This window comes from Vulpes vulpes, chromosome 7 (assembly GCF_048418805.1).
Source record: "Vulpes vulpes isolate BD-2025 chromosome 7, VulVul3, whole genome shotgun sequence".
Classification (NCBI taxonomy): domain Eukaryota; kingdom Metazoa; phylum Chordata; class Mammalia; order Carnivora; family Canidae; genus Vulpes; species Vulpes vulpes.
Window position 1 is genome coordinate 112,817,445 of NC_132786.1, and position 13,141 is coordinate 112,830,585.

The 13,141-nt window shown below is 36.2% G+C and overlaps 1 protein-coding gene across 3 annotated transcripts in view; it reads right to left on the reverse strand.

Annotated features, from left to right (window-relative positions):
- Positions 1-915: 915 nt before the first annotated feature.
- Positions 916-13,141, reverse strand: part of MATCAP2 (microtubule associated tyrosine carboxypeptidase 2) — a 62,879-nt gene continuing 50,653 nt past the window's right edge. For all 3 annotated transcript variants that reach the window (XM_072764736.1, XM_072764735.1, XM_072764734.1), the window contains 2 exons: positions 8,270-8,367; positions 916-3,659 (listed from right to left, as the gene is read on the reverse strand). In XM_072764736.1, coding sequence (XP_072620837.1) covers positions 3,498-3,659; positions 8,270-8,367 — 260 coding nt within the window. In that variant the 3' untranslated portion in view covers positions 916-3,497. The remainder of the gene's footprint in view (positions 3,660-8,269; positions 8,368-13,141) is intronic.

The following is a 13,141-nucleotide window of genomic DNA, read 5'->3' on the forward strand; positions in this document are numbered from 1 at the left end:
TCGTAGGGAAGGGTCTGTTCCAGGCATTTCTCTTTTCCTTGAGATGGCCATCCTCCTTCTTCCACTCCATATGGTCCTCCTGTGTTCTCAAAATTCTATGTCTTCTTAAAGCTCTTATAGAGCTAACTGACAAACATTGGTATTTCACATCCTGACAACAGTCTCAAGACATTAATTCCTTTAGCTACTAGAATCAGTGAACAAAAATGGATGAAATCAAAGCCAGATGACAAGATTTCACAAGTAAAGGTTTAAATTCAAAGACCAAAAGGATCTCCTCCAGGCCTGTGACCCAAGCAGCTGTACATGTGGTTTACTCCTTCTCCTGGGCTAAAGCTGCTTAGATTGCAAACACAAGCCTTGCAAAGAGTGGTAACAAAATATTGAGGACACAAACCACTTTGCAAGTGATTCTTCTCTGTTTCAGACACACAAGCAGGCCTATTTATTATGGTTTATGATCTTTTGGTAGCACTTTTTAGGTATTAGATGGCCATGCTGTAATGTGATTCTGTGCCACTCTTCCTTACTGGATTATGAACAGTTCTTGTCTTCCTCATCAGAGGGCTCAGCACAGATCCTACTCCTTAGGAAGTTCTAAGCATAGAACTTATAGTACATTGGCACAATGTACTCCAACCCTGCAGAGATCTACAAGCCACACTCCAGCTATCATAGCACATGGTGGGTGCCTTTGATGCTCCAAAGGGCCTGGCCTGCTGCTTATTAACAGGGTAGTAAATTAAGACAAAATTATCCCTTTCTCCTATTCCCTTCTTTCTACACCCATGAGAGTATAAGCTAACCTAATTAGGGGAAAGGTGAAGTATTTCCTTATAAACAGGGTATTAAGGATAGAAGATAAACATGATCAATAACTACTTTTCACTAATTACCACACAATAAAAACACAAATACCACAATAAAAATATAATTAAGTTTTCAAAGAACAGAAGTTTGCATGCATACATATTCACACATTTCATTTGAGACCCTCAGTGCTAATTCTACTATAACCTAACCTAAAATGTCCAGATATATACAAAACACAATACAAATTTTAAACATTTTTACAAAGGTGAAAATATAAAGAAATGAAGACTTATGGGTTTACTTCTACAAACACTTTACTTTGAGTCCCATCTGATGTGAAAACCTAACCGTTTATCAGAATTTGTATTTGATACGTTAGAATGACAGTGGACAAGACTGATGAAATCCTAATCAATAGCCTATACCAAGTAACTATTAAAATTAATGCAACCTTCAACTATTCTCCTAAGTACTGTTGCTATAGTTTTATATTTATTAAAACTTCAGTTTCAAGGGAACAAAACTGACCTTAATGCTATTTCAGGAAAGAATAAACATTAATTAAATCTTCAATCTCAACTTTCAAAGCTTAGAAATCTTTAATTATTCTGCTAATCTGAAACTATTTTTGGTTCATTGCTAACTTTTAAAAATATCTTAAGACAATCAATGTGATTTAAGGTTTTTTTGTTTTGTTTTTTTTTGTCCGGATAGTATTGTTTTTTGTCTTTATACCAAAGCAGTAAGGCAAGAAAGTGTTTCCTTTTCCAAATCACATAGAGAATACACATTTTAAAATTCAGAGACTAGAATCACTGTAAATAATCCTACCAACAGGATATTAAGGCTACTGTGATTTTCCTTTACTGTAACATAAGATTAGCAGTATTATTGCCTGCAAATGTTGAGTTTATAAGCATTTAGGCTTAAATCACAGGACATAAATATTGCCATTTCTGTCTATACTTCTATTCCAGTTAATAAAACCTGGTTTTCACCGTGTTTTATCTTTGATAAGTTTGAAGATGAATTAGAAAATGCTACACCAAAGCTGAAACTGGATGACTCTGCTACAAGGAAATATGCTTGAAGGGTCAAGAGTGGTTTTCCAGTATCTGGTTAGTGTTGGCACAATGTACTCCAACCCTGCAGAGATCTACAAGCCACACTCCAGCTATCATAGCACATGGTGGGTGCCTTTGATGCTCCAAAGGGCCTGGCCTGCTGCTTACCAAAGGTGAGATGTGTGGCTTTGCAAGAACCACCAGGTGCCAGTTAGACTATATCCTGCTTGCTGCAAGATTCTTCTTTGAGGCAAGCCCTTCTAAATATGTGAATGAGAAAACTCACGTAACCTAGCCTGAATAAGATTTCCTAAAATCATTTTCTAGCAACAAATGTGGACCAGGTCTGCAGTATATATTCACCAGTGTTAGCACCATATTTAAACCTGAAATGAGGTAAAGATCAACTCTCAGATAGCTTTGGGTAAAAATTACAGTAGCAATTTTGAATGGGATGTTTACAGCAGTGCTCTTCCTGACCATTAAATTGTTTGAAGAACCATTTGATCTCAAGTATATATACATATCCAACTATACACTGAAATTGATAAATACAAAGCTAAGTGTATACACTTTTAGCAGAGGAAATGTAGCAAAACAGAACTCTCATTTTTGAAATTCAAACTGTCATTATTGGGTTGATGAAGTCAAAGATTTTGATAAAATATACTTAGCCAACATGACAAGCCCAGTTTACCAAATAACAATGTCCAGGAATTCCATTTTTCAGATGGTCAATTTTATGGCAGACATGACCTAGTCAGTACCGAGTGCCTACAGGAACTGTATTTGTCTACTGTGTCTTGCTAGTCGCTCCACTGAATAAAAAGGTGAGTAGCTTCTCTCTTCCCCAGCTATTTTAATCTATGTAGACAAACCTCTCTGGAACTTTTACTTACCATTTATATAAAGGAATGGGGAGGGAAAGACTCTAAAACTTAGTTAAAATCGTGAAGGGATAACATGTTTCAGCAAATAAAGTTTAGTGGAGAAATAACTGGACAAAATGAGGTAATTCTCTAATTTAGTTCCTATAAACTGATAAGGTGAAACAATGTGGAAAATAACTAATGAAAACTTTTCAAAACTACTTTTCCCCTCTATTTAACATTTCTTAACATATAAGAGAAATAAGAAATCTTAGATATAGCTAGCTTTGGGGAGAATGACAAAACTAATTTTTCAAAGGAGTATTACCATTATTTTTCAAATACAATACAATCTTGGGAGTTCAAACAACAATGGAATTCACTCTCTAGTCAGGGCTGGTCTTGGCACTCAAGCAGAAGCACTAAGGAGCTGTGCTTACTGCCCAGGCAGCCTATCACTCAATTTGACCAAGCTTCTTCAAAAACACTCACCAGTAGTATTTTCTTAGGACTCAAGATTCAGAGAAAAATGGGAGGAACTTTTCCGCTGCAGCCTACAGAAACATGTTAGGGAAGCAGTTTAAAGTTTGTACTTAACCTTTAAAAAACTCAGCTGAATACTGCAGATCAATCTTCAGAAAACTCATGTAAACAGTCATTCTTCTTTTATAAATATACTTACTGGTGCTAACTGCACCTAACGGGTAATTTACATAGAGGTATAGCTTAGCTATGTCTGCAAGAATGCTGATTAATATATAAGATCTTTCAGTTCCCTGTCGGTCAGTTCATTCACTTCCATGATTTTCTCTAAATGCTCCATGTATCGGTCATGATCCTGCAGGAAATGAGGGACCCTCATGTTTTCAATAACTGCCAATCCTTTTAGGCGATCCACATCTTCATAAGAGACCTGAAAAAAGGAAGAGGGGTTAATTTTTCATTGTAAGTAACTTCTTGCCTGAGTCTTAAGAAAAACTTTATGAGGACTCTTTTTCAAATTATTTTAATATCTACAAAATAACAAAAATCAGTGGCTTCCTTTCCTTTACTGTATTAAATAAGAATGTACTGGGGCACCTGGGTGGCTCAGTAGGTTAAGTGCTCGACTCTAGATTTCGGCTCAGGTCATGATCTCAGAGTTGTAACACCAAGCCCTGCATTGGGCTCACACACCGAGCATAGAGCCTGCTCGAAATTCTCTCCCCCCACTTCCACTGCTGCAACTAAAAAAGAAAATGTATTTATCTGCCTGCTCATACCATGACCATATAAAAAAAATCAAGTCAGTATTTAACATTCTATCTTGGACCTATGCTCAGTTTGTCTAGAAATTACACAACTAAACTTCATACATATGTGAGAGACTCCAAACCTAAACAAATGTTCTGGCTAAATTTTAATGAAAGAACCCAGGAACTAGCCAGAATATAAATGTCATATTACTGAATTTGGAAATTCAGCACAATTATATATCAAATTCCATTTCTATTTAATTTCAGAAATAAAATTGTTTTATGTTAAATTCTTTTATTTTGAATTTTTGTAAGCAAGTATTTTATAAAATTTCAGATCTTTTTCATTTCCTTATATAAGAAGCCAGTCTTTCACAGGTATTTAGAGTTTATAGATGAAAGTTTTTAAGTTCTATATGTTAGCATTGCACCTTTAAACTCCAAAACATGGCTAGATTTAAAAATTACTGTTCTCTGATCAACACTCTTCCTGATTCAGTAGAATGGCTTTAAATAAAGAAATCATGTTCACTTATACTTTATTAAGTTTTTTTTAAAAGATAAATCTATTTGAAAGAGAAAGAACATAAGCAGTGGGGAGAGAGGGAGAAGCAGACTCCCCGCTGAGCAGGGAGTGGGACATGTGGCTTGATTCCAGGACCCCAGGACCATGACCTTAGCTGAAGGCAGATGCTTAATCAACTGAGCCTCCCAAGTGCTTCTTGAGTATTTACACTACTACATGTAATGAAAATAGGTTTGTTGTTGATACTGGTGTGGTTTACTAATTTTTTTTCTTCCTTCCTTGACTGAGGAGACATAGCCATAAACATGTCCAAGACATAACTGTGTGTTTCCTTTTAGGTTTTTGGTGTGTAATCCATTTTGAGTTTATTTTTATGGTGTAAGAGGGTGGTCCACATTCATTATTTTGCATAAAGCTGTCCAGTTTTCCCAGCACCATTTATTGAGGGAAATGTTTTTTCCCCACTGTATACTCTGCTTCTGTTCCAGATTAAATGATCTAGGCTATCCCGGTTCCATTGATCTATGTATCTATTTTTGTATCAATTCCATACTGTTTCAATTACTATAGTTTTATAATATATCTCGAAATCTGAGGCTATTATACTTCTAGCTTGCTTCTTCATTAAGAAGGCTTTGGTATTTGAGGTTGTTAGTGGTCCATACGAATTTTAGAATTATTTATTCTAGTTCTGTGAAAAATGCTACTGGTATTTTGACTGGGATTGACTAAAGCTGTAGATTGCTTTGGGTAGTATGGACATTTTAACAAAATTAATTCAATCCATTTCTTTCATCAATGAAATAAATTGGTTAATTTATTTCTAGGTATTTTATCCTTTTTGGCATGATAAATGAGACCGTTTTCTTAGTTCTCTTTCTGCTCTGTTATTGTACAGAAATGCAACAGATTTCTGTATATTAACTTTGTACCCTGTAATTTATACTGAGTTCATTTATTCTAATAGTTTTTTGGTACAGTCCTTAGGGTTTTCTGTATATAGTATCATGCCATCTGTAAATACTGATGGTTTTAAAACTTCTTTCTTACTAACGTAGATGCCTTTTATTTGTTTTTCTTGTCTGACTTCTGCAGCTAGAACTCCTAATACTATGCTGAATACAAAGGGTAAGAATGGACATCCTGATCTTAGGGTATATGGAAAACTTTCAATTTTTCATTGTTGGTTATCATGTTGGCTGTGGGCCTTTATTATGTTGAGCTCCCTCTAAGCCTGCTTTGTCAAGAGTTTTTATCATGAATGGATGTTATACTTTGCTTTTTCCTTATCTACTGAAATATTTTTATTCTTATTGATGCGATGTAGCATGAATGATTTGTGAATACTGAACCACCCTTACATCCCAAGAATAATCCCACCTCATCATGGTGAATGATTGTCTCAGTGCAAGATTTCTACATCTATGTTATCAGAAATACTGACCTGTAGTCTTTTTTTTGTAGTGACTTTGGTTTTAGTATCAGGATAATGCTGGCCTTGTAGAATGAATTTGGAAATTTTCCTCCCTCTTCTATTTTTTGGGAGAGTTTGACAGTTACATTTATTTGTATTTGGTAGAATTCATCCATGGAGCTATGTGGCCCTAGGTGTTAGGAGTTTTGTTTGTTAGGAATTCATTTATCACTGATTCAGTTTCATTACTAGTAATCAGTCTGTTAAAATTCTCTACTTCGGGGAGCCTAGGTGGCTCAGTGGTTGAGCATCTGCCTTCAGCTCAGGTCATGATCCCGGGATCTTGGGATTGAGCTCTGCAATGGGCTCCCTACTCAGTGGGGTGTCTGCTTTTCCCTCTCCCTCTCCTCACTGGCTTCTGCTCTCTCACTCTTAAGCAAATAAAATCTCCAAAAATAAAATACTTCTTCCTGATACAGTTTCAGAGGATTGTATATTTCTAGGAATTTATCCATTTCTTCTAGATAGCCCAGTTTGTTGGCATGTAATTTTTCAAAATATTTTCTTTGTAGTTCTGTGGTATTGGTTATTTCTCCTCTTTCATTTCTGATTTGAGTCCTCTCTCCTTAATGAGTCTGGCTAAATGTTAAGATAAATTGATAATTTTATCTTAAAAAAAAAAAACATATCCTGGTTTCACTGATCTTTTCTACTGTTTTTCAGTCTGTATTTCTTCTACTAGCTTTGGGCTTTCTTTTGTAGTTCCTTTAGGTGTAAGGTTAGGTTGTTTTCAGATTTTGTTTCTTAAGGTAAGCCTGTATCACTATAAACTTCCTTCTTAGAACTGCTTTTGCTGTGTCCCAAAGGTTTTGGGCCATTGTGTTTTCATATTCATTCATCTCCAGGTAATTTCTGATTTCCTCTTTGATTTCTTTGTATGACCACTGTTTAGTAGCAGTAATTCTTAAACTATCCTGAGTTTATTATAGGAAAGAATGAGTAAATATAATATAATATTATAATATTGCAGTTGGTAAATACAGTTCTCATTTAAAGATAAAGGAGATGTGTATGGAATGCGAAGGGAAGTGTAAAAAACTTGCAGTGTCTCATTTGAATTAGAATGCCCTTATGATTTAAAACAAATATATGATTTGCTCACTGGAAAGACCTAGAAGCATCAATATTCCAGTAGTAATGAGCACACCTAGTCCTCACATAGTTTTCTAAATACCATTTTCACTAAAAGGAATTAAGGCTTCCTCAGAAAAATATTTCAGATTTGGGTAGACAAAGTGTAAGATGGACCCAGAACATTTTACTTTGCCAGAAAACAAGGTGACATGTTTTTTAAAACACAGGAGCAGCTACTGGAAGGGCTGAATAAAAAAACAGGAAGTCCATAGTAATACTGAATTAAATTTGAAATTCTCTATTTGCTACCACTAGTGTAGTTAACTGATATGGGCAAAGATCATCAATGGATGTTAAAACCATTCCTCAAAAGGTTGTTAAGGAAGAGTACATTCTCAGGTATTACCCCACAGATTACTGATTTAATAAAAAAAGAAAGGAACTTTTATAAGGGAGAGATCTGACTGTAACTTACCCAAGTGAACAAACAACATCACTGATCACAGGACAAAATCATGTATGTGCTTTCTAATGTGATGCAATGTAAAATATACAAGTTACTTATGTAGTATTCTTGGTAAAAATATTTAACCTGAATCTAACTGCAAGAAAACAAATGATAATCCAGACTGTAGGGTTTCTCGAGAAAGCTGTCCTGGACTCTTATGTCAGGAAAAACAAAATGATTCAGTTGGGGGTGGTACAAAGCAGACTGTTACAGATTAAAAGATTAATATTATAACCAAATGCAAGGTATGAATCCTCATTGAATCCTCTCAAAAAAATAGCTACAAAGGACATTTTAAGAATAATCTGAGAAAAATTAAGTAGACTATTTTTCAGATACTATACTGAATCAGTGATCCATTTCTTAAGAAAATCACATAGTCATGTTGGATGAAAGGGGGAAGTGTTATACTTGCAGCTTACTCTAAAATGCTTTAGAAAACATGTATATAAAAATAAAACCAAAAAAATAAATAAAATAAAACCATATAATACATTGCCAAATTTCCTATTCCCTTCAAAGAAATTTTGCAGTTTGGTTTTGTGACAACCATTATTTCTTCCCTCCAGTTACCACATAAAGGAAACTTACCCTAACACACATAGTATACCAACAATTTGAATCTGAACCCTATTTAATCATTAAATTGAGCCTGAGGAATGATGACCTGGTATGTTGGAGGCTACATGCCATTGGTTTCACTCACCTTCCCCAGAGCAGTCAGTAGATGAAAGTCAATGGTCTCTCTGTATCGGAGGATTTGCAGGATACCATCCAAGTATACCTGATCTTTACTGAAGCACCCTGGAGGAATACAATAGCTTTTATTTTCTGATATCTAAAAAAATCACTAAGTAATTAGATACTAATGCATACCCTTTACTGTAGGCATCAGTCCTAAATAAAAATAAACATGGCAAATTAGAATTATCCATCTTCATAACATAAAATGCAAGGTCTTAGAAGTACCAGGATAATGTGCAGACTGTTACCTTCCCTTTAAGAGTTTCTTCTTCCCAGATCCCCATTCCCATAATTAAAGAGCATTTTTTTCTAATTATAAAGAAACAATAATTAAAAATCTGTGACTCTTATAAATATGTCATCTGCACTCCCACCATTTGATCATAACCTGAACTCCCATGTGCATGGAGGCACTTGGAGCAGCAGGGTGGATGGCTATAGAGTAGTAAGTTTCACAGGGGGCAATGTGGAAATATGGGATCTCAAAAAACTTCTGGGTTTTAAAAATACTAACCCTTACCCCATTATAAATAGCTATAGATGATACTGATACTCTTCTTCCATATGAAACAACGATTAGAACCGAATTTTAATATGGAGGTTTAAAAATAGAAGAAAATATGGAAGAAGAAAACAAAAACTCATGAGATCTGAGCCTAGTTACAAGAGTATTCCACTTACAAAGAAAACTTTTCTGCCACCTTGACATAACTTGTATAAATTTATTCTAAAATTCTTCTCTATTAAATGGACTAAAGTTCTATCAAATTATGTCATACATTAAGAAATTAATAATTTTTAGGTATGCTAATAGCATGGGAATTACAGAGAAAAAGTGGGACATTTTTAAAACCAGGCTCAGATCTCATGAGCTATTCCTACTTTTCAGGGGGAATAAAACTGTCCTTATCAGTTAGATACATATTGAAATACTTACAGGTAAAAGGACATTATGTCTGGAATTGACTTTAAAATACTACAGGACAACAGAACTTTGAAGAATAGATGAACCACAGGTAGGAAATGTTGATAATCACTAAGATTAAGTGATGCTTAATAAGGGCACATCATATTAATCATTTTTCTTTTGAAATCTGCAATTTTTTTAAATTAAAAATTTTTAGTAATAAACAGTTTTCTTTAAAAAAGTTATGTGGGGGCACCTGGATGACTCAGTTGAGCATCCAGCTTTTGATTCTGATTCAGGTCATTATCTCAGGGTTGTGGGACTGAGCCCCTGGTTGTGCTCTGTGGGGAGTCTGATGGGAGATTCTCCCTCAATCCCCTCTCCCCTGCTTGCTCACTTGCACTCTCTCTCTCTCAATAAAATTTTTTTAAATGTGAAGAAAAAACCAGACTAACATGACATGCAATATGAAAGCTCTGTGCCTCTGAGTATAGAGCACTAAAATACAGACAAGCTGATCTGTAAAGGAGATGGGAAATGACAACACACTTTTGATATGAAACTGAGCCTAGAGTGTCTTTGCATACATGAAAGGCAGAGGACAGTCTTCCTCTTCTCTGGTTCTGATCTTGCCTGGTCCTGGCTCTCGGACATCACACTTTCAAACAACCACATCACAGGTAGTTCTTAATGTGGACTGGGCTGGTAACCCACAGACTGGGGGTATTTCAAAGCTTCAAATAGTTTTAAATACTTTTAGAAGAAAAGTTGCTGATGTAATCTTAAAATGACTTTTAAATGAACATTTCCTAATTCCTGTCCTTTTCTCAAAAGCATTTTTGTATTGCCTTATAATCTACTTATTATTTTATTAAAAACACACCAAAATTTCTGTGGGCAATTTGAAGTCTTGAAGCTGACAAAAACTTTTAAACTTTCCATTAGAGTAGCACATACTTACTTAGAACGAGAACTGTTTGTGAAGATCAATAGGCACTGTGACTATACTCCTTGCCTTTATTTTAAGTAATAAAAATAATAAAAATGCTAGAAATCTCCAGTGAAACTGACAAGCAAAGATCATTGATGGATGCTAAAACCATGAGATGAAATGCTGTTAAGAAATAGGGTAGTCACACAATATCTATCACCTCACAGATTAATTAAAAACGAAAATGTATTTTTAGAAAAGAACAGACTTGCAATCCCCATCTGAAACAAGGATCAAAGTTAGCATCTGTAATGAATGGCAAGATGATGATAATGGTCATTGTCGTTCTGCCGTGTGATCTAATATCATTTAGTAGTATTCTTGACCAACACACTTATACAGAATTTAATCATGATTATCTCATCAGATTGTGGCCATTCTCTAAGAACAGCCTGGACTCTACATAAAAGTATCATGAAAGAGAAAAAAAGTTGGAACACACTGCTCCATATTAAAGAAGCTGAAGAGGCACAGCCACCAAAATAATCCATGGGTCCTGACTGGATCTAGATTTTTATTTTTTTATTAAAGATGTTATTTATTTGAAAGAGCATGAGAGCAGAGGGCACAAGTGGGGAGGGTGGGGAAGAGAGGTAGATGGAGAAGCGTCAGACTCCCTCCTTATCAGGAAGCCCAATAAGGTGCTTGATCTCAGGACCCCAAGATCATGACCTGAGCCAAAGGCAGAGGCTTACTTGACTGAGCCACCCAGGCACCCCTAGATCTAGATTTTTTAAAAAAATAGCTATCAAGCATATTTTTATTTATTTATTTTTTAAGATTTTATTTATTCATGAGAGACACAGAGAGGCAGACACACAGACAGAGGAGAAGCAGGCTCCATGAAGGAAGCGCGACGTGGGACTCGATCCCGGGACTCCAGGATCATGCACTGGGGCAAAGGCAGACGCCAAACTGCTGAGCCACCCAGGGATCCCCAAGCATATATTTTTTTTAAATAGTTGGGAAACCCAAATATTTTGCATTAGTTGTTGCTGAATTAGTGCTCACTTTCTTAAGTATGATAATGATATTGTGTTAGAAGAATGTCTTTATTCTCAGGACATGCATGCTCAAGTGTTGAGGAATAAAATATCAAGTGTACAGTTTACTTTTAAAAAGTCACAGAATATTATCAAGAAAGTAAAGACAACCCACAGAATGGGAGAAAATATTTGTAAATCATATCTCAGATTTGTAATTAGAATATACAAAGAACTCATAACTCAATAACAAAAAAAAAATAACATAGAAAAGGAAAAAGGGTCTAAACAGTTCTCCACAGAAAATATGCAAAGGACTATGAAAAACACAAGATGCTCAACATCATTAAGTCATCAGGGAAATGCAAATCAAAACTCCAATGAGACCGGACTTACGGGGAAAATGGTTGAGAAAGAGGATCCTAAGCTCAATTTGTGTTATTAATACCCACATCAGTGTAAATAACCCAGAAAACAACCAACAGACTAGCAGAACAGACTCTCCACAGCTAAATGAAGAGAAAAGACCACACTGTAAAGGGTAAAAAGAGCAGAGATGTGGTTAGAAACCAAATTAACCCAAGAGACTATTCTTAGGAGAGGACACAGTAAGCATGGAGAAGGGAGAGAGGGACACTGCAAGCACAGAGAAGGAAGAGGAGCAGACCCCATACCAGAACCCCCAACATAAGGGACCCATACTGCAAAGACAAATCCCTATAATATTTGGCTTTGAAAGCCAGAGGGCCTAACTTCATGAGTTCTGATAGTAAGTGGGACTTAACACAGAAGTTTAAAAATCACCAAGCTCAACTTTGGGAGACCCAGAGGGCAACAGAAAACTGAGTCCCCGCCTGTAAAGAGTCCGCATAACAACCAGCCCCACAGAGATACAGTATAGAAATAGCATTAGTTAGGGGATATGGGAAGGAGATATATTTACTAATCTCAGAATGTGGGCTGGAGGGGTAGGGATCTTTAGGAGACTGCTCTAAGAAAAAGAGTGTTAGGTGCCATTCCTCTTCCCGCCCCAGCCTAGATACATCACACAGCAGACCTACCCCTGCAATCTTCTGTTGCCCCATCCCCTCCAACCTGGCCTCCACAGAAGTTTTTCCAGACAGCTATATGTCCCCTCCAGCAGACCACTGTGGATCTTCCTAGCATCATGTGCCCTGCCCCAACTACACAGCACTACAGAATCTCTTTTTTACCAGGCCACTCTCTCAAGTGCAGGAGACAGATGTAGCTGACTTTCCTAACACAGACTACAGAGAGTCAGAAAAAATGAGAAGACGGAGGAATATTTCCCCAATAAAAGAACAGGACAAAGTTATAGCAAAAGAGCTAAACAAAACTGTTTATGCAATATGCCTGACAGAGAATTTATTTTTTTTAAGATTCTATTTATTTATTCATAAGAGATACACAGAGATACAGAGAGGCAGAAACACAGGCAGAGGGAGAAGCAGGCTCCATGCAGAGAGCCCGATGTGGGACTCGATCCCGGGACTCCAGGATCATGCCCTGGGCCAAAGGCAGGCACTAAATCACTGAGCCACCCAGGGATCCCCCTGACAGAGAATTTAAATGTCGTAGAGATATTCACAGACTTGAGAATGGAGTATCTCAGTAAGACCCTCAACAAAAAGAAAACATAAAGAACCAATCAGAGATGAAGAACTCAATAACTGATATGAAAAATACAGTAGACAGAATAAATAGACTAGAGGAAGCAGAAGAATGGATCAGTGACTGGAGAACAGAGTAATGGGAAAGCAAGAAGCTGAACAGAAGAGAGGAAAATGAATAATAAAAAATGAAACTAGATTAAAGGAACTCAGCAACACCTTTATGCATAATAATCTTCTCATTAAAAGGATCCTAAGAAGGCGAAGACAGAGAAGAGGGCAGAAAAGCTGAAGAAATAATAGCTGAAAACCTCCCTAATCT